General features: G+C 36.9%; 1 protein-coding gene across 1 annotated transcript in view; it reads left to right on the top strand.

Moving 5' to 3' along the window:
- Positions 1 to 2,475: 2,475 nt before the first annotated feature.
- LOC107713962 (probable helicase with zinc finger domain) overlaps positions 2,476 to 18,155 on the top strand; it is a 64,128-nt gene continuing 48,448 nt past the window's right edge. Inside the window, 12 exon segments of the mRNA XM_016519635.1 lie at positions 2,476 to 2,571; positions 4,775 to 4,981; positions 6,347 to 6,383; positions 7,407 to 7,531; positions 8,964 to 9,020; positions 9,254 to 9,302; positions 9,453 to 9,528; positions 9,771 to 9,969; positions 11,319 to 11,426; positions 11,833 to 12,133; positions 14,202 to 14,469; positions 15,568 to 15,907. Coding sequence (XP_016375121.1) covers positions 4,793 to 4,981; positions 6,347 to 6,383; positions 7,407 to 7,531; positions 8,964 to 9,020; positions 9,254 to 9,302; positions 9,453 to 9,528; positions 9,771 to 9,969; positions 11,319 to 11,426; positions 11,833 to 12,133; positions 14,202 to 14,469; positions 15,568 to 15,907 — 1,749 coding nt within the window. The 5' untranslated portion in view covers positions 2,476 to 2,571; positions 4,775 to 4,792.

Genomic DNA, 18,155 nt, shown 5'->3' with positions numbered 1-18,155 from the left:
CTGGTGATGAATGCAATCACGAGTTGTCATATATAAATATGGGAAATATCAGTGCACATCTATGGGAACGCTCTGGCCGTTGTGTTCGCAGCGAACACTTTCCGCGCACAGCTTGTGGTGATGTTGTAATGAATTCACTCTTGGAATTTGCCGATGCTCCTGCGCTTTTACGCACAGGGAAACGCGCCAGGAACGCACCAGAAATCCAGTGGAGAAGGCGATTGTCGCAGCCTCTCGGTGTTTATGGGGTTTTAAACTTTAAAACGAAGCGGGTCTTTGCTCTCGTCTTCTTTGTAACGTAGCCCTGCACCCCGTGCACCTGTCCCGTCCTGCTCCGCATATATGACGATCCAGCGATGGTTTGCGTAAATCTCAGAGCGAACTCGGTGCACCTGGAGTTAGTGGCATTGTTTTCCTCGTCTAGTGAATTGAGAGATGTTGCCCAGCTGTCGTTTTCTCCGCTGCGCTAACGCGGGATGGTAAGTTTGCAAGGAGAAAGACACAATGTGGCGGTGTGGCGCGACGCATCACAGGGTTTCGTCGGACGATACCGCCTTCAAGCGACTGGCGGCGCTACTGGCTGCAATATCACAAACCAACCGCAGCAATAAACCCAGCGAAAAAGAGTTCGTTTGTTTTGTTTGTGAGTTTGCAAGTGGTTAAGAAAACCAAAACCGGGTCGCTTATTATGCTCTGTAACATATAAGACACTACAACATGTAAGATACTGTGACAAGTATTAAATAAATGAATATCAATATTCAGTAAATATTAAAAAAGATGTAAAAAGTATTCAATGAATTTAGAAATATAAAATATCTTAAAATACATTATTATTAGGCTATTATTGTTGTTGTTATTATTATATTTGACAGAATAGAATAGATTTAGGGATTTATTTTTACTTTAATTCAGGAAGGATGCATTAAATTGATTCATCAAGGAATTCTGAAAAAAGTATGACAGTTTCCACAAAAATATTAAGTAACAAAACTGTTTTGAATAATAATTAGAAATGTTTCTTGAGCTGCAAATCAGCATATTAGAATGATTTCTGAGGGACCATGTGACACTATCCATCCATTTATCAATAATAATAATAATAATAACAGAACACTTTTAATTATAATATTTCACAATATTAATGTTAAATTACTATTAGATGTTGTGAGCATACACTACAGTCAAAAGTTTTTGAACAGTAAGATTTTTTATGTTTTTTTAAAGAAGTCTCTTCTGTTCACCAAGCCTGCATTTATTTTGATCAGAAATACAGCAAAAGCAGTAATGTTGTGAAATATTTTTACTATCTAAAAGAACTGCTTTCTATTTGAATATACTTTAAAATGTAATTTATTCCTGTGATGACATCATTAGGCTTCAGTGTCACATGACCCTTCAGAAATCATTCAAATATGCTGATTTGCTGTTCAAGAAACTTTTTTTATTATTATTATCAATATTTAAAATGGTTGAGTACATTTTTCCCCCAGGTTTCTTTGATGAATTGAAAGATCTAAATGTCAGCATTTATCTGAAATAAAAAGCTTTTGCAACATTATACACTATACCATTCAAAAGCTTGGAGTCAGTATATTTAAATCATTATATATTTATTATTAAATTATGAAATTATAGATTTTAATACTTTTATTTAGCAAGGATGCATTAAATTGATCAAAAGTGATGATAAAGACATTTATAATGTTTCAGATGTTTAATTTATCTATTTCAGATAAATGCTGTTCTTCTGAACTTTCTATTTATCAAAGCAACCTCAAAAAATCTACTCAGCTGTTTTCAACATAATAATAATAATAATAATAATAATAATAATAAATATTTTTTTGAGCAGAAAATCAGAATATTAGAGTAATGATGCTAAAATCACAGGAATAAATTACATTTGAAAATATATTCAAATAGAAAGCAGTTCAAATAGTAAAAAATATTTCACAATATTACTGTTTTTGCTGTATTTTGGAGCAAATAAATGCAGGCTTGGTGAACAGAAGAGACTTCTTTAAAAAAACAATAAAAACCTTGCTGTCCCAAAACCTTTGACTGGTAGTGTAAGAGAAAATAATTGCAAATAATTTTTAAAATAAGTCAAAAATCCGAATGATTGCAAACTTTTGACCAGTGGCTAGTGTGAAGTTGAAGTTTTATACAAATCCATTTGAATGTTGAATAAAGTGTCTGAGGTACATCTAATATTATACTGAGCAGAAAAAAACACACCGTCAATATAATACAAAGTATTTATTTTATTTTATTTACAATATAAAAGCCAATTCTTAATTAATTAAATTATTTATTTATTAAACAGCCAAGTATTAGTAATAACACAACTCGGTATAAACGGCTTTTCTACATGCCTTTATATTTTAGGAAGGGAGTGGGAGAGGGGACCGTCATATTTGCGGGCCCTGTAAATAAAAGCTAAAAGACCCCTGCTCTAAAGTGTGAGGGTCCTGCGCTGGCAGGAACCAGTGCGCAGAAACATTTGACCCACAATGCACTGCGAGAGGCTGACAAGTGGATCCAAGATGGCGTAGAAAGTAAAGCTAGGTAAGTGCAGACTTCCTCTAACACCTTTCTGAGGTGCACCGTTCGCCCTCCTCACCTCTGCCTGCCGTCGATCCCGACATCCAGATGCGGCTGTCAGCTCGCGTGTTCCGCGCGTCGGAACGCGAAAAATCGCGACGCGCGTTTGCACGATTAATGTGATGATGAAAAGGCCTGCTCGCAGCTAAAGATGTTCGCGTCTAACTGCGATATTAGCGTCACATCTGTGCCGTTCATCACGCGCACGGACAGATGCATGAGTGCAGGGTATATTTGAGTGAGAATCAGTGCAGATTGTTTGGTAAATGTTGCAGGATAATGTGAATCTGTGTGTCCGGGGGCGGCTGGAACTCAAGGCCAAGGGAGCAGCGATCATCGCAGTCCACATACACATATTATAACCTTTCCCTCTCGTGATTATCAACCGCTATGCTCGTCCCGTAATCATATATCGTATATCACCGCGCGTTGTGGCTGATTTGGTGTGTATTTGCGTTGATTTGGCGGCACACACGCAGTTGTTGTTGTTCTTCTGGGTGGACACAGTGGCTGTGTTTCAAAACCTAGCGGGCTGCCTTCCTAGACATCACGTTTGGGCGTCGTAAGCGCATTTTTCGAACGTTCTAATCGAACCGGTTGAACGTGTGAACCGAACGCTGGAACCGAACCGCGATGCCCGCTGATGTTGTCTGGGTAGGCAGCTCGCTAGCTTTTGAGACGCGGCCACACACTCGCACATCTATTATTAACTGACCCGGAATCCAAATATAGAGTGTTTATATATTTTACTGAGGCTATGTTGCCTTGTTTGGTGTGCTGGAGGTTAATTAGATGTTGGTTTGCGAAGACTGTGTGTTATTGTGTGATATCTGACAGCCCCATTCTCTGTGTGTGGAAGTGAGAGAGACTCTGCACAGGGTGTGTGTGTTATACTGTATACATGGAAACTAGACGTTATGCAAATATCAACAACAATACAGTTATTTATGTCATGTTATAGGTTTGTCATGTGAGACTACATGAATATTTTCTTGCCTTTCTATAAGCAACCTTTATTAACAACTTGCAGGATCCAATGGATTTGATAGATATTTACATTACATTTCATTTTACATTATATAAGTTATTGCGATCACTAACTCTAGTTTGTATACATTTGTTTTATATATCATATTTCAATATACAACTTTACAATAGTAGTAACCTCTTTAAAAGGTTTTATATAATGCTTTATATTAAAACTATTTTAAGAGGTTAGTATGATTTTGCCCAGATTTTTTAAAAGAAAAGTATAAGCATATTATTATTATTATTATTATTATTATTAATAATATAAATGCATTCACCAAGACTCAACTACAGTCATTCTTACTGCAGTAAATCTGGTAATGTGGTATAATGCTTTGTATTAAAACTATTTTGAGAGGTTAGTATGATTTTGCCCCAAATTTAGTTTGTATAAATGCCATTTTAACATTAGTAACAATAACTGTATTATTTATGGTATTTTGTTGGGGACTCTAGTTTCCATAGTACATTTGCAAAGCGATGGCATTTCTAGTTATTTTATGGTCCATTACTGTTTAGAAGATTATTTTAATTTGTATTTAAAGTTAAGCCCATGACCGAACTTGTAGACTAGCTGTTGCTGGTGTCCGTTCATATTATGGTCAATATTAGAAATAATATATTAGGGCTGCACGATAAATCGCATGCGATATTTAACGCGCATCTTGTCAGTAAAGCCATTCTGTAATCGGCGGATCTGTAAATATCGCATGCGATTTATCGTGCAGCCCTAGTCAATATAATATAAAATATAAATATAATATTTAGCTTTTAGATTAGTGGGTTGGATTTTGGTTTAGTTGCATGGAATACAATTTCTGGAGCATTCACTCGAACCAAAAAAACACAGCAGCCTCCACTAACTCAGCCCAGATGGACGTTACAGCTGTGACCTAATTATTACAGAAAAGGAAAAATGATTCCACACTACAACAGTATTCGCACAAACCAGTGCAACCGGTGTGAAAATGAGTATTTGAATGCCATTTTATGTGTTCAGCACATTTCCCAGCAAGTTTTAGCTAGTTCTTCAGATAAACAAACTTTTGAATGTGTCTTCTGCTGCTTTTATAGTTGTTTCTGCCTTGAATAATAATCATATTTTGAGTTGTTTAACCATTTGTGTCTCCCATGTCAGAAACTCTGTCCCAGAGTCATGGAGGACAGGAGGCCACAGAAGTCATGTGACGAGGCCATTGGATCATTAGTGAGGCAGGAGTATGAGGCGGCAGTGGCTCACAGCACAGAGGCCCTGCTGGCCATGGGGCCCCGGACCCTGGCCCCCAGCACGGCCTTCCTCCGAAAGCGTGCCCTGCTCTACCGCATAGCAGCACGACTCCAGCTGGTGAGGCTGCATGTCAAACTGCATGTTTCCTTAACTTTATTACTGAAGTGTTTAGGCAATTCATGTGCTATGAATTTGTTTTATACCTTTTAATTTTTGTGGTGTTTATGAAGCCGTAAGTGAGCAGCACTGAAGATCAGGACATACCAATGCCGCTAATCAGACATTCACTTCACAGACTTTTATATACTGTTTTGTCACTGTTACTTAACCAAAAATGAAATAATATTCCCATTTGTGTGGTGACATGTATTCATTTATTTTTGCAAAAAACAACTGCAGTGTTATTAATTAAAAAAATATATTTAAAATATAACTGTCTTTGAAGATGAGCTTGACTGCAGACTCAGTTGTTAGTCTGTATATGACTAGGTTCAAGAGTCAAATAACTATAAAACTAGCATCTGCTGAATGTATTGTTTCAGGTGAAAGCAGTGTTAATTTTGACAGCAAATTTTGATTTTGTTTTAGTCATAGTTTTTTTTACTAAAATGCCATTTAGTTTTAGTCATATTTTAGTCATCTGAATTGTTTTTAGTTTTAGTCGACTAAATATCATAAGATTTTAGTCGACTGAATCTACAGTAAATGTAGTCGGCTAAAATGGATGCAATGTACTGATACACGTTCTCCCTGCTGTTTACGTTTACTTCAGACGTAATCAACTGTGTTTATGTGAATACTCGTCAAAATGGACAATTTGAAATAATTTTGTGTAATTCTCCGTTCATGCGACGCGAAAGAGTACTTTCCGTGTGTGTATGCTTCAGTGTCTGCGCTCAGAAAACCGCACCGAATTGAGTTCTCTCTTGCGTTGTTAGATTTATCCATATGTATGCTCTTCTCCTACTCCCACATATTGACATTTTTGAACGTTTTATGCGACGTGCAGCAAGTGTATGTTAGCTTATGTGCCGCCGGTTCATATGTACACATCTAACCTCCGAACCACGCAGCAGATTCTTTCTGAATGAATCAATCTCTTCCCAAATCATCCCTCCCTAACATTTTCGTCTTGTTTTTATTCGTTGACGAAAATGTCAATAGATTAACGTCATAGTTTTTGTCATTCAAAAAGTTTTAGTTCGTTATCGTCTCGTTGTCGTCGGTGAAAAACATGTCTTTGACGAAAATTATTCGTCAACGAAATGAACACTGGGTGAAAGGTTTGAGTACATCAAGAAAATTGTTAGAAAAATAGTCAATATCAAAAACGAAGAACTGTTTACATGCTTAAATATGAATTAATGTGGACCCTATAATTTTCATTATAATTTCTTAGTTATTTATGCACCCCAATAGCATATAGTTTTGATTAGGAGAGTGGATAAGTAACAAATGACTTGTGCTTTTTTGATTCAACAGAAGGACTACGATCAGGCTGATGAAGACTGCAAGCATGGTAAGATAACAACAACAACAAAAAATATTATTATCAGCAGGATTTACCATTGACCATATTCTTTGGCCTCTGTTAGTACGTTTAGTATTTAAAAAAATTTACTGTTAAGTTCTTTCAGGTTGAATCTGTGTAAATGTTTTTTAAAGGGATAGTTCACCCAAAAATAAAATTTCTGTCATCATTTGGTCACCCTCCACTTGTTCCAAACCTGTATGAGTTTCTTTGTTCTGTTGAGCACAAAAGAAGATATTTTGTAGAATGTGGGTAACCAAACAGTTGACAGTAGCCATAGACTTCCATAATATTATATAAAAAAAATAAAAATTACTATGTAAGTCAATGGCTGCCAGCAACTGTTTGGTTACTCACATAAGAAAGAAATTCTACAGGTTTGGCGGGTGAGTAAATGGTAAACCCAAACCAATCTATGGTTAATATGCAGTTATCTGATACAGCAGCATCCATGGTATGATCTTGCTATTCAGGTGTGACTTATGGGTAAACTGTAGCCTATTGGTTTCATCTTAATAAAGGTCATGAATATCACATAACAATACACCAAGAATAACTAACCACAAAAGATTGTTCCTGGATTAGTGATTAAGTTAAAAGATTACCCATTACTTTTTAATCACTGTTGCTGGAGAAAACTTTAGCCTTTTTTCTTTTCTCCTAAACAGGTCTGGACACATAACATAATTATCAAAAAATAAATACATTGATTTGTTAAATAATTAATAAAATGCAGCTCTTTATAAGGTTATAAAATATTATATACTGTATATATATATATATATATATATATATATATATAGTAGAAGTGTAAATAATCTATTTAAAAAGATGAAAACAAGATGAAGCGTAAAATAGTATGTCATATCAAAATTGCGATACCTGTGAAATTGATAAAAGGCTCTCAAGTAGAACCATGGCTCTCATCAGACAGCTCAGGATTATGGGATGTCTGGTTTGTGTGTGGGCTGGTTTGATGACTCGGGTGTGTTGGTGTGTTTGTTCATGTAGTGTTTGCTGAGGAGCTGGGGAAGGGAGATGGCAGTTTCAGGGCAGGTCTTCAGAGTATGCTGCTGGATGGAAGCTTACAGGAAGTGTGCAGTGTTCTCTCTAAAGCACTCTATGGAGAACCACTGGTAAACCAACTCACAATTCCTTTCCAAATGAGCTAGCTTGATGTATTATGTTTCAAATTGACATCATGATATATATCTTGGATTTTATCATGCTTGTAAAAGCTTTTAGATATTTTTTAGTGAACTATCTACATTTGTTCATTTTAATGAAAGGAATTTTAGAATATGCTGTAAACTTTACACTGTAAAACTCACAGTTTTGCTCTCAACTTGAGTTTCTCTAAACTTTACAGTTGCACTGTATTTTTCTCCAAACCGTACAAACTTCTAAGACTTGCAGTTTTACAGTTGAGCAAGATTTACAACTGGACTATAAACTTCAATTTTGCTGTAAATCTTACAATTATTTTCCCTCTCAACTTACGGTGCTTTGAAAGCTTTACAGTTTTGTTATAAATTTTACATTTGTGCTGTAAATTTTGCATTTGCACTGTAAACGATAGTATAACCCTTTACTATTTTGTTCTAACTTTTGCAGTTGTGCTATAAACTACAGTTTGTTTAAAATATAACATTTTGCTCTCAAGTTTAGGTGCTTTGTAAAGCTTTACAGTTTCACTCTAAATTGTGAAGCTGTGCCGTAAGCTTTACATTTGCACTGTAAACTTCCATTTTTCCCCAAACCTTACAAACGTTTAGGATTTACAGCTTTACAGTTGGGCTATAAACTTCAATTTTGCTTTAAAACTAACCATTTTTTCCTCTAAATGTAAGGTGCTTTGAAAGCTTTACAATTTTTGCGCTAAATTTTACATTTGTGCTGTAAACTTTGCATTTGCACTGTAAACATTTGTTTTGTTTTGAACTGGACAGTTTTGCTCTCAGCTAAGTTTTGTGTAGCTCTTTACTGTTTTATTCTAACTTAAACTACAATTTAGTTCAAAATGATTACATTTTGCTTTCAAATTAAGGTGCTTTGTAAAGTTTCACTCTAAATTGTAAAGTTGTGGCCTAAACGTTACATTTGCACTGCTAACTTCAGTTTTTCTCTAAACAGGTGTTCTGAAAGCTTTACAATTTTACACAAAATTTTACAGCTTGCTATAAACATTGCATTTGCACTTTAAGCTACAATTCTGTCCTCAATTGTACAGTTTTGCTCGTAACCAAGTTCTCTGTAAGCTTTACAGTTTGCTTTTAACTTTTACAGTTGTGCTGTAAACTACAGTTTTAAACTTTACAATTTTGCTTTCAACTTTAGTTGCTTAGTAAGCTTTACAGTTTTGCTCTAAATTCTACAGTTGTGCTGTAAAATTTACAATTGTTCCTTAAACTTCAGTTTTGCTCTAAACTTTACAATTGTGCTTTCAACTTTAGGAACTCTGTAAGCTTTACAATTTTGCTCTACATTTTACAGTTATGCTGTAAACATTACACTACACTTTTTACCTTGAATTTGCTAAAATTCACTGAAGCATTTTGGTTCTCACAGAATGGGATCATGACTAAAGACATGACAAGACTGAAGAGGCTCCTTTCAGAAATAGTGGTCAGTTTGTCTTAACTATTATTGTCATCTTATATTTCCCATGCTTAAAGTCTTTACGCCCAGTCAGCGTCACTTGTGTTTCCATTTCTCTGTGAAAACGGTAACCCTTGCCTTCAAATGACTTTCAAGTTTCAAGAACTAGTACCTCTCACCACATCTTTTGTGCTTGACTAAGAGACATGTTAGAATAGTGTGTTTATGCGTATGAATCACGAGGGTGGTCTCAATTGTAGGCTGTGAGGAGTAAAATGCCGTCAGAGTTGACTGAAGAGAACGAGGAGGGTGAGTTCCACTTCAGTTTCACAATGCATCCAGGATCCATTTTCGCCTCTGATATTCTAGCTCTTATGTGAGCTTGGGTGTTTGCTCTGACATGCTATCTATCGTTTTTTTTCCCTCTTTCTTTCTTTCTTTGCGATGTTCTCCGGACAGACGTTCAGGAAGGCTGGCAGTTTCGTCCTCCTCCTCGAGGGGTCACTAGTAGTGAGGAGTACACATTGTGTAAAAGGTACACTAGTCCTGACAGCAAATAGCACTTATTCTAGTGGTGCTGATGTCAAAAATAACAGAATAATAATAATGTCAAATAATCTTACTTTTATTGATTTGTAGATCTAGATTTTTACTAACATATTAATCTACACTTTTTTTTTCAGATTTCCAGAGTTGATTTTCTGCAGAGCTTAGCTGTGCATTATTTCTCTCTTGTTGATTGATTGATTAATGTGCTGTTTTGTTGATTACGGTCAGGTTTTTAGAGCAGGGTCTGTGTCGGTACGGAGCTCAGTGCACCTCGGCTCACTCTCAGGAGGAGCTGACAGAATGGCAACGGCGCTACGCCTCCCGACTCATCCGCCTCAAACAGCAGCAGGAGGGCAAGCACTTCACCGAGAACTACATGGAGGCGCTCATCGAGAAATGGATCAACTCCCTCACACCAGAGAGAGTGGTACAGTCCTCTTGACTGAGAATATCTTAACGGTTCACTAGAGAGGTGTTTTGTTTCTCTCTAATAAGTTGCAACCAGTTTACTTGAGGGAAAATTAAGTAGTGATGCACTGAAATACATTTTTGGTATTGGGCGAACATTTTGGATGGCCAAAATCGACCAAAATTGTGACGTTTAATTAGCGCAATATCGATTTCTCGTTTTTTTTTAAACTATCTTCATTTTGATGAATCAAGATCTTTTATTCTGTTATTTTCAGTTGATGGCATGAACCTCTTATTTGTGGTGACCTACCATTCATTAATCTCAATAAGCTTTGGGTTTTGTTACTTTTAATATAGTACAAAGTCTCCAATTCTGTCAATTTGATCACAAACTTCAACCAAAATATGTGCTTTTGACATTCTTTGTGGCGTGACAGATCACTGTAGCCGCCTCAGTTCGACCTGTCATCTCTTTCTCTTTAATAATAATTATAACACAAAATAAACAAGAATAAACTTTAGGAAAAATTATGAAATGTCGATAATCGCTCAATCAGTATTTCAACCGCAGAAAGACGTCAATGTCTATAAACTTGTTAGTTAGCTGAAAAAAACACTTTAGAATAAGGACCAATTCTCACTATTAACTAGTTGCTTATTAGCATGCCTATTATTAACATATTGGCTGTTTAGTATTTATAAAGCACATATTCTGCATGACCATATTCTACATCCCTAATCCTACCCAACACCTAAATTTAATAACTACATTACTAACTATTAATAAGCAGCAAATTAGGAGTTTGAGGCAAAAGTTATAGTTAATGGTTTGTTAATGGCGCGAATTGGATCTTAAAATAAAGTGTGACCAAATTTTTTTTATTACAGCCGCTGTTGAAATATTTATATTTGAACAATGCACTGAAGTAGAAACGTAAGTAATAGTCAAAATGTTTATATAAAACTGCCTTGCGTGTAATTTAAATGTTTATATACAAGGGTAAATTCGTAAGTCCATTTGACTAATTAATTATTAAATGAACTTTGTTTTCAGTTTTGGGCTAAATAAAAACTTGGTTTTAAACTTTTGGTTTATTTTGCATTACTACTCTGAAGTCTACTACTGATGAATAACTAGTTATACTACAGACTGATAGCGAGACCCATATGTAATTTACAGTATGCTTTTTGGCAACTCTTTGGCAACCGTTCACAACACCGTAGCATAATATATTTTTACAGAAAGAATATTTTTTACATGCTGTGGCCCTGTATAGTCAATAAGTCAGTCAGAAGCGGTTATCTGTGAGCTGTTGCAGATGTTTCTGCTCGTCTGTTGATTTAATGGTTTGCTGTGTCATGCAGATGAATGACTGTGTGGATGGAGTTACCGTGGAGCACAGCTCAGATCTCTCAATTACCGTCAACACCAAGAAATCATCTCACTCCTGGACATTCACACTCTTCTGCAAGGTTTGGGCAAGCTAAGCCTCTCTTTTCACAAGCTACAGAGTGGTGGAGAGTCATTTGTTTGAAGAAAACATCTTCAAATTAGTGTTCAAATCTGATCATGTATTCAAAGTCAATGCAAAATCAATTTACCCAGTTAATACTCATTCTTATTGTGCATGTTATTCTGAAGATTTTTTTTATTTAATGCAATAACGCTTTTATAAATAATAGCAAATAATATTGTTCCTATCCCCTACGCTAACTTGTTTCTTTGTTCGTTGAGTTTCCTATTTCCTGCATATAGAATTAAAATGGGTCTGTTTCATGTTAGGTTTAAAGCCTTAAAAGTTGCTAGTGATTTTGGAAAATGATTTGAATCAGTCTCCAGGAATGACTCTCAAACTGGGATTTGTTTTGTCACAAACAGCCGGTCCGGAAGCTACACCGCATCGCTCTGCTTTACGATGCCAACCGGCCACATTTCTCCATCACGGTGGTCTCGGCCGGGGACGCATCTACCCAGGTGCCCCAGGAGGTGTGTGAGGGTGGCTGTCAGGAGTGGAGCGCCGCCGGCCTGGTGCAGAACGGCATGGACCACTGCCTTTACACTGTGGTGGTCTCCTTCAGCACAGAGATCTTCGGAACCTTCCGGCAGACCGTGGTGTTTGATTTTGGCTCTGAGCCTGTGCTCATGCAGCGAGTGATGGTGGACGCCGCCTCCATTGAAGGTAGGACAGCGGGAAAATGCTTAAAAGTTACTTGTTAAAGAATTGAACATTCTTTCGCTCAAACCTCATGTGGTTTCAAAATGCAGGACTTTGATTCTTCTGTGGAAAACAAAAGAACATTTTAGAGAGTTCATACTGTTATTTATTTAAAAAAAAAATTTAATTCGATGAGTCAATAGCTCTTTTAAAGCTCCACAAATAACCAAAAAAGCACCAAGTCAAGTGCCTCCTGCTGAAAATTTGCTTTTGCAGCAAAGAAAAGAATAGAGGTCGACCGATAGTGGATTTTGCCGATACCGATAGCTAGGTTGGACCACACTGGACGATACCGATTAATTAACCGATAGTTTTTAAAAAATGGATACTGAACAAAAACTAAAATAGTGCTTTATTAAAAAAAAACAGTACTGAACCATACTAGTAGTAGTAGTAATAATAGTAATAGTAAATGTTGAAATTAACACACTCTAACAAGGAACAATACTTACACAGCTTTCATTAATCTTAATGCTACAAATGGACTCTTATTTTAAAGTGTTACCATTTCATTTCAACTGTCATGCTTAAAGTTGCACATCTTTAAATATATACACATAGTCCATAGCATTAAAATTATATACATATGGATATTGTATGTATACTCTCACACTTTAACTGCTTCTATTCTTGAACACTAAATTCGCGTCTGAAGTTTCCCGCTCTGTTCAGCGTGCAGTATCAATAGCATGTGCTGTCAGTGATTTCAACCACTAGAGGGCGCTCTCGCTCTGTATAATGACAGCAGACCCTTCTCAGCCGCTCCAGAAACGGACGCAAGCCGGAAAACTATCGGCATGGATTTTTGCCGATTACCGATAGTTCCAGCAATCAACTATCGGTGCCGATTAATCTGCAAAACCGATACATCGGTCGACCTCTAGAAAAGAACCTATGAATGTACAGTGTATATATACACACTGTATATTGTAGCATGTGTATGTATATGGCAAAATTAATATTTATTACAGAAAAATGTTTTGTTTAAAAAATATATATATATTAAGTCTATTTTTTATCCTCTTTGTCTATCTCTTGGTTTTTCTTACCTGTTTACACTACCGTTCAAAATTTTGGGATCAGTAAGGGTTGTTTTTAATCACTTTTATTAAGCAAGGAAACATTAAATTAATTAAAGTGATAAAGACTTTCAGACTGTTACAGAAACATTAATCAAATAAATGCTGTTGTTTTGAAATGTATCACAGTTTCCACACAAATATTAATTATAATAAGCACTAGCAGGACACCTGTTTTCAGCATTGATAATGTTTCTTGAAAAGCAAATCAGCACATCAGAATGATTTCTGAAGGATCATGTGACACTGAAGACTGGAGTAATGATGCTGAAAATTCAGCTTTGCATCACAGAAATAAATTACATTCAAATGCATAGTTATGTAATATTTCACAATATTACCGTTTTTACTGTAACTTTTTAATGCATGAAGCATGTTTTAGGTTTTAACTCTGTGAGAGAACTTTTTTTATTCAGTTAACTCTTTTGAAGAGATTTTTAACAGAGTTAAGCCAAATACCGGTTTAGAGTTTTTAGCAAAAATAAATAGTAAAAACATGATATAAATCAGCCATAAATGAAAATAGCCACTGAAGCTGGCATGGCGTTAAACACAAACAAACAAACAAACAAACTGCATTTTCAATCAAGCAAAATGCAACCTTGATGAGCGTAAGAGACTTCTTAAGACTTTCACTGACCCCATACTTCTATACATCTATAACGTAACTATGAATTTATAGCTTTCATATTCTCGCAAAACAATGGCAAGTTGAATATCTTCAAATTATGATAAATAACTCGAGCACTTTATTCGAAGTCTTCTGAAGCCATAGGATAGTTTCATGTGGGGAACATAAAGTAAGTTATTTGTTAGTGCACTTTCTGCTTATTATCTCCTCTATTTTTTATGAAATCTATGTCTAGAGGTCCTAACTGCATACATATCAGTATATTGTCAAATGTAACCCTAGACTAGCATTTCTTCATTATCCACTACCCATAATCCCACAGATCTGGAGCACTTGATGCAAGCGCGACAGCAGCTCCTGATGACCGCTAAGCGCTGGGACTCGTCATGTAAAACCATCGTGGAGTTTGTCCCTAATGAAAACATGGATCTAGAGCGCAGTCTGCTGACCCGCTATCAGATCCCCCTCTCTGCCGACCAGCTCTTCACCCAGTCTGTGCTGGACAAAACCCTCACCAGAGACAATTACCAGCCCCGCTTTCACGATCTGCTCTACATCGAGGAGATCGCTCAGTACAAAGAAGTCAGCAAGTGAGTAGTCTCAGAGGATCACCGTCAAGTCTGGTCCACAAGAGTGGCTCTCTGACCGATATGTGAAACAACCATTCATAGTTCGTTTAGAATGTGAAGGGGTTGGTAATTATTGATAGTTATAAAAGCTATATAGTTGATAAAAGCACAGTAATAGACTAGCATAATAGCATAGCAGTCTTTGTGGAAGGTTGTTGTGTTTGAGGTTTTACATGAATACAAAAGCATCCAAAAGTACTAATTGTTTTACATAACTCAGAAATCATTGATGAATGTACAGTTTTGCTGATGAAGGATAACCTGTTTACATATTGCTTAGACATTTGAAGGATCTAATGCAAGGATCCTCAAATCTGGCCCACAAGATCCACTTTCCTGCAGAGTTTAGCTCTAACCCTAATCAAACACACCTGAACATGCTAATCAATGTCTTCAGGATCATTAGAAAATCACAGGTAGCTGAGTTTGATCAGGGTTGGAGCTAAACTCTGCAGTGCATTGGACCTCCAGGGCAAGATTTGAGGAACCCTAATCTAATGCAATAGACCTCATAAACATTGTCACATCATCTAGTTCTTCCTAAGATGTGCTCATATTTGCAGGCTGATCATTTGTAAATGCAAATTTGTTTCCTGAAGACGTGATAAAGGTTGTGCACCCTCACCTGGAAATTGCAGACTGAAGCTTTTCGTTGCACTGACTTGAGTCAATATGCATTAAAATTTCATATTGGTCCTTAATTAAGCCATTATTATGAAATATTCTTCAGTGATCTTTAATAATAATTTCTATTTGTTACCACTAGAGGTCACTGGTGGTCTTTTTGAAAAAGCAAGTGAGCACTGTTTGTGGTAATTGTCATGTAGATGGCAGTAAAATTATTCTTTCTTTTTTTTTTTTTACATTTATTTGGAGACAATAGGGGTTTTAAATCACATTTTTTTCTGTTAAATATTGTGATTAATTATTTATATATTATTCTTTTCCTATAGTTACAATTCTTGACATGTAAACTAAGGTCATTAGTCGGTACACAGTAACTGGTGCAGCCAACATTGCTGTATCATGTTTTCCTAAGCATGCTGCTTTTTTTCTCAGGTTCAACATCAAGGTTAACCTGCAGCTAGTGACAAGCTTTATGTTGACTGGCATTTCTGGTGGCGCCAAGTACGCTCAGAACGGACAGTTGTTTGCACGCTTCAAGTTGACTGAGACGCTGTCTGAAGATACGCTGGCTGGGCGGCTGGTCATGACAAAGGTCAACTCTGTGCTGCTGCTGCCTGTCTTTAAGGAGCGGACGGGTCAGAACCAGCCAGCTGGAGCCAAGGAACGCGTGTATGAGGCCCTGATTGAGGAAAAAACAAAAGACTACATTTTTCTGCGGATCTGTAAGGACTGCTGTCTGGAGCTGGGGCTGGTGGCGGATCAGGAGCTCCAGGTATGTTATGACATCATTCAAAAAGACCTCCCATGTGCTGAGTATGTTGTTATAAAAAATAGCCTGTTTACACCCAAGCCTATTAACGCCCTCGCTACCAGCCAGAACATCCCAGAATATATATATGTTCTCCTTTAAACCGGCCAGAACACTCTAGCCTAGCAACGCCCTAGAAACGAGCCAGAACACCCGAGCGACTTTACCATCTTCTATAAATGAGCCAGGACACCCAACCTAGCAACGCCCTAGAAACCCACCAGAACACCCTAGCAACTTTTACCATCTCCTATAAATGAGCCAGGACACCCAGCCTAGCAACACCCTAGAAACCAGCCAGAACACCCTAGCAACTTTTACCATCTCCTATAAATGAGCCAGGACACCCAGCCTAGCAACACCCTAGAAACCAGCCAGAACACCCTAGCAACTTTTACCATCTCCTATAAATGAGCCAGGACACCCAGCCTAGCAACACCCTAGAAACCAGCCAGAACACCCTAGCAACTTTTACCATCTCCTATAAATGAGCCAGGACACCCAGCCTAGCAACACCCTAGAAACCAGCCAGAACACCCTAGCAATGTATAGTAACCAGAACACCTTGGAAACCAATTAGTGATAGCGACCCACCAAAACACCCTAGCAACCACCTGGGGTGTACATGCTTGAAATAAGTCTCCCAAACTACATAAGACTTATTTAACCTTCAAACTGTTTAATCTTTCAAGTACATTTTTGCCGTGTAAATACATCTAAATGCCACTTCAGATGCAACTTCTGCAAAGATTAATTTTATTGAAACTGGTTTCGTTTGTTTGGGAACAGCCTAAATGTCTTATTATTCTAATTGCCTTTCAAGTACATTTTTGCCTATATGTGACCCTGGACCACAAAACCAGTCATAAGGGTACATTTTTCGAAATTGAGATTAATACATTACCTGAAAGCTGAATAAATAAGCTTTCCATTGATGTATGATGTATCTTTTCACTTCTGGTTACTTGCTGGAAAAGACGTTAATTGGTTGATGTCTGTGTTGATGTATACTAGTGGTCGAGCAGGATATATATTGCCAAGGCCGATATTTGGCATATTTCAAATATCGGCATCAGCCGATAAGTTTTTGTTTTTGTCCGATATGTTTGCTTTTGACGGCGCTGAAAACGGCAGCACCTGCACACTAGGGGTGTGCGATATATATCGTTTGCGATAATATCGTAATAAAAGATTCATTTCTTTTCACTGATGTGAACTGACCACACAGAATGAAGAATATCAAAAACTGCAGCTGTCCATGGTAGTCAGATATCAGCACAATAACACACTCGGCAAAATATCGTCTAATTATCGTTATCGAAAATATCCCCAAAAATATAGAGATATAATTTTTTTTCAATATCGCACACCCCTACACACACAGCGTTCACATTCTCCCTCTTTGTTGTTTTCTGTCACCGTTTAACTGTTCTGTCTGATACGGATAGATGTCTGTCTAATAATAAGTAAAAACTGTTAAACAAAGGAATGTATATTTATATATTTATTTATCGGCCACCCTGCTTTCTAAGATATCGGCATCGGCTGTCAAAAAAACAATATTGGTCAACCACTAATGTAAATGGTGACGTGTTTTAGACTGTTTTCAACTTGTGTGCAGTCTCAGTTATCTTGTCATAGAGAGAGAAGTGTTAATGTAATGGAATTAGTTTAAGCAGCGTACACCATTTACTGTTGTAAATTGAATTGTGATGGCAGAAACCCCAGAGACTTTTGTCATAGGCAAGACGCCGTCAGCAAGCAGGCTGCCCTACAAAGAGCAGGCCTAATTTACCCTTTTTACTCGTCTAACAGATCCCATTTATCACTGTGCCCTGCAGCATAACACACGCTCTCTCTCACTGTATTTTAATAGTGTTGAATCGTTTTGTCTCGTGGAATCCCTGTGTGGGCTTGGGTTTTGTGTCGCCATTAGGGATGTCAACGATTAATCGATGATCGATTAATTGTCGATAAGAGATGCAATCGATTAAAGCTATCATGGTCGATTAAGTCGTTTAATTTTGGGCTGCGTGCGGCCTAGTCGCCACGTATGATAATTTGACACGGTTCCTTAAATGATTGTAAAATTGTCCCAGAACATTTCAAGCCATAAGTGGGATGATAATGGATCAATTCTAATTCAATTCTAATGCTGTGTAAATGGACTCAGAATTATCTCAGGTCATTCTAAACCTGTATGAATTATTTT

This window comes from Sinocyclocheilus rhinocerous, unplaced genomic scaffold (genome assembly GCF_001515625.1).
Source record: "Sinocyclocheilus rhinocerous isolate Xijiao unplaced genomic scaffold, SAMN03320098_v1.1 scaffold1140, whole genome shotgun sequence".
Taxonomy (NCBI): Eukaryota; Metazoa; Chordata; class Actinopteri; order Cypriniformes; family Cyprinidae; genus Sinocyclocheilus; species Sinocyclocheilus rhinocerous.
This window is presented reverse-complemented; position numbering and strand designations above follow the sequence as displayed.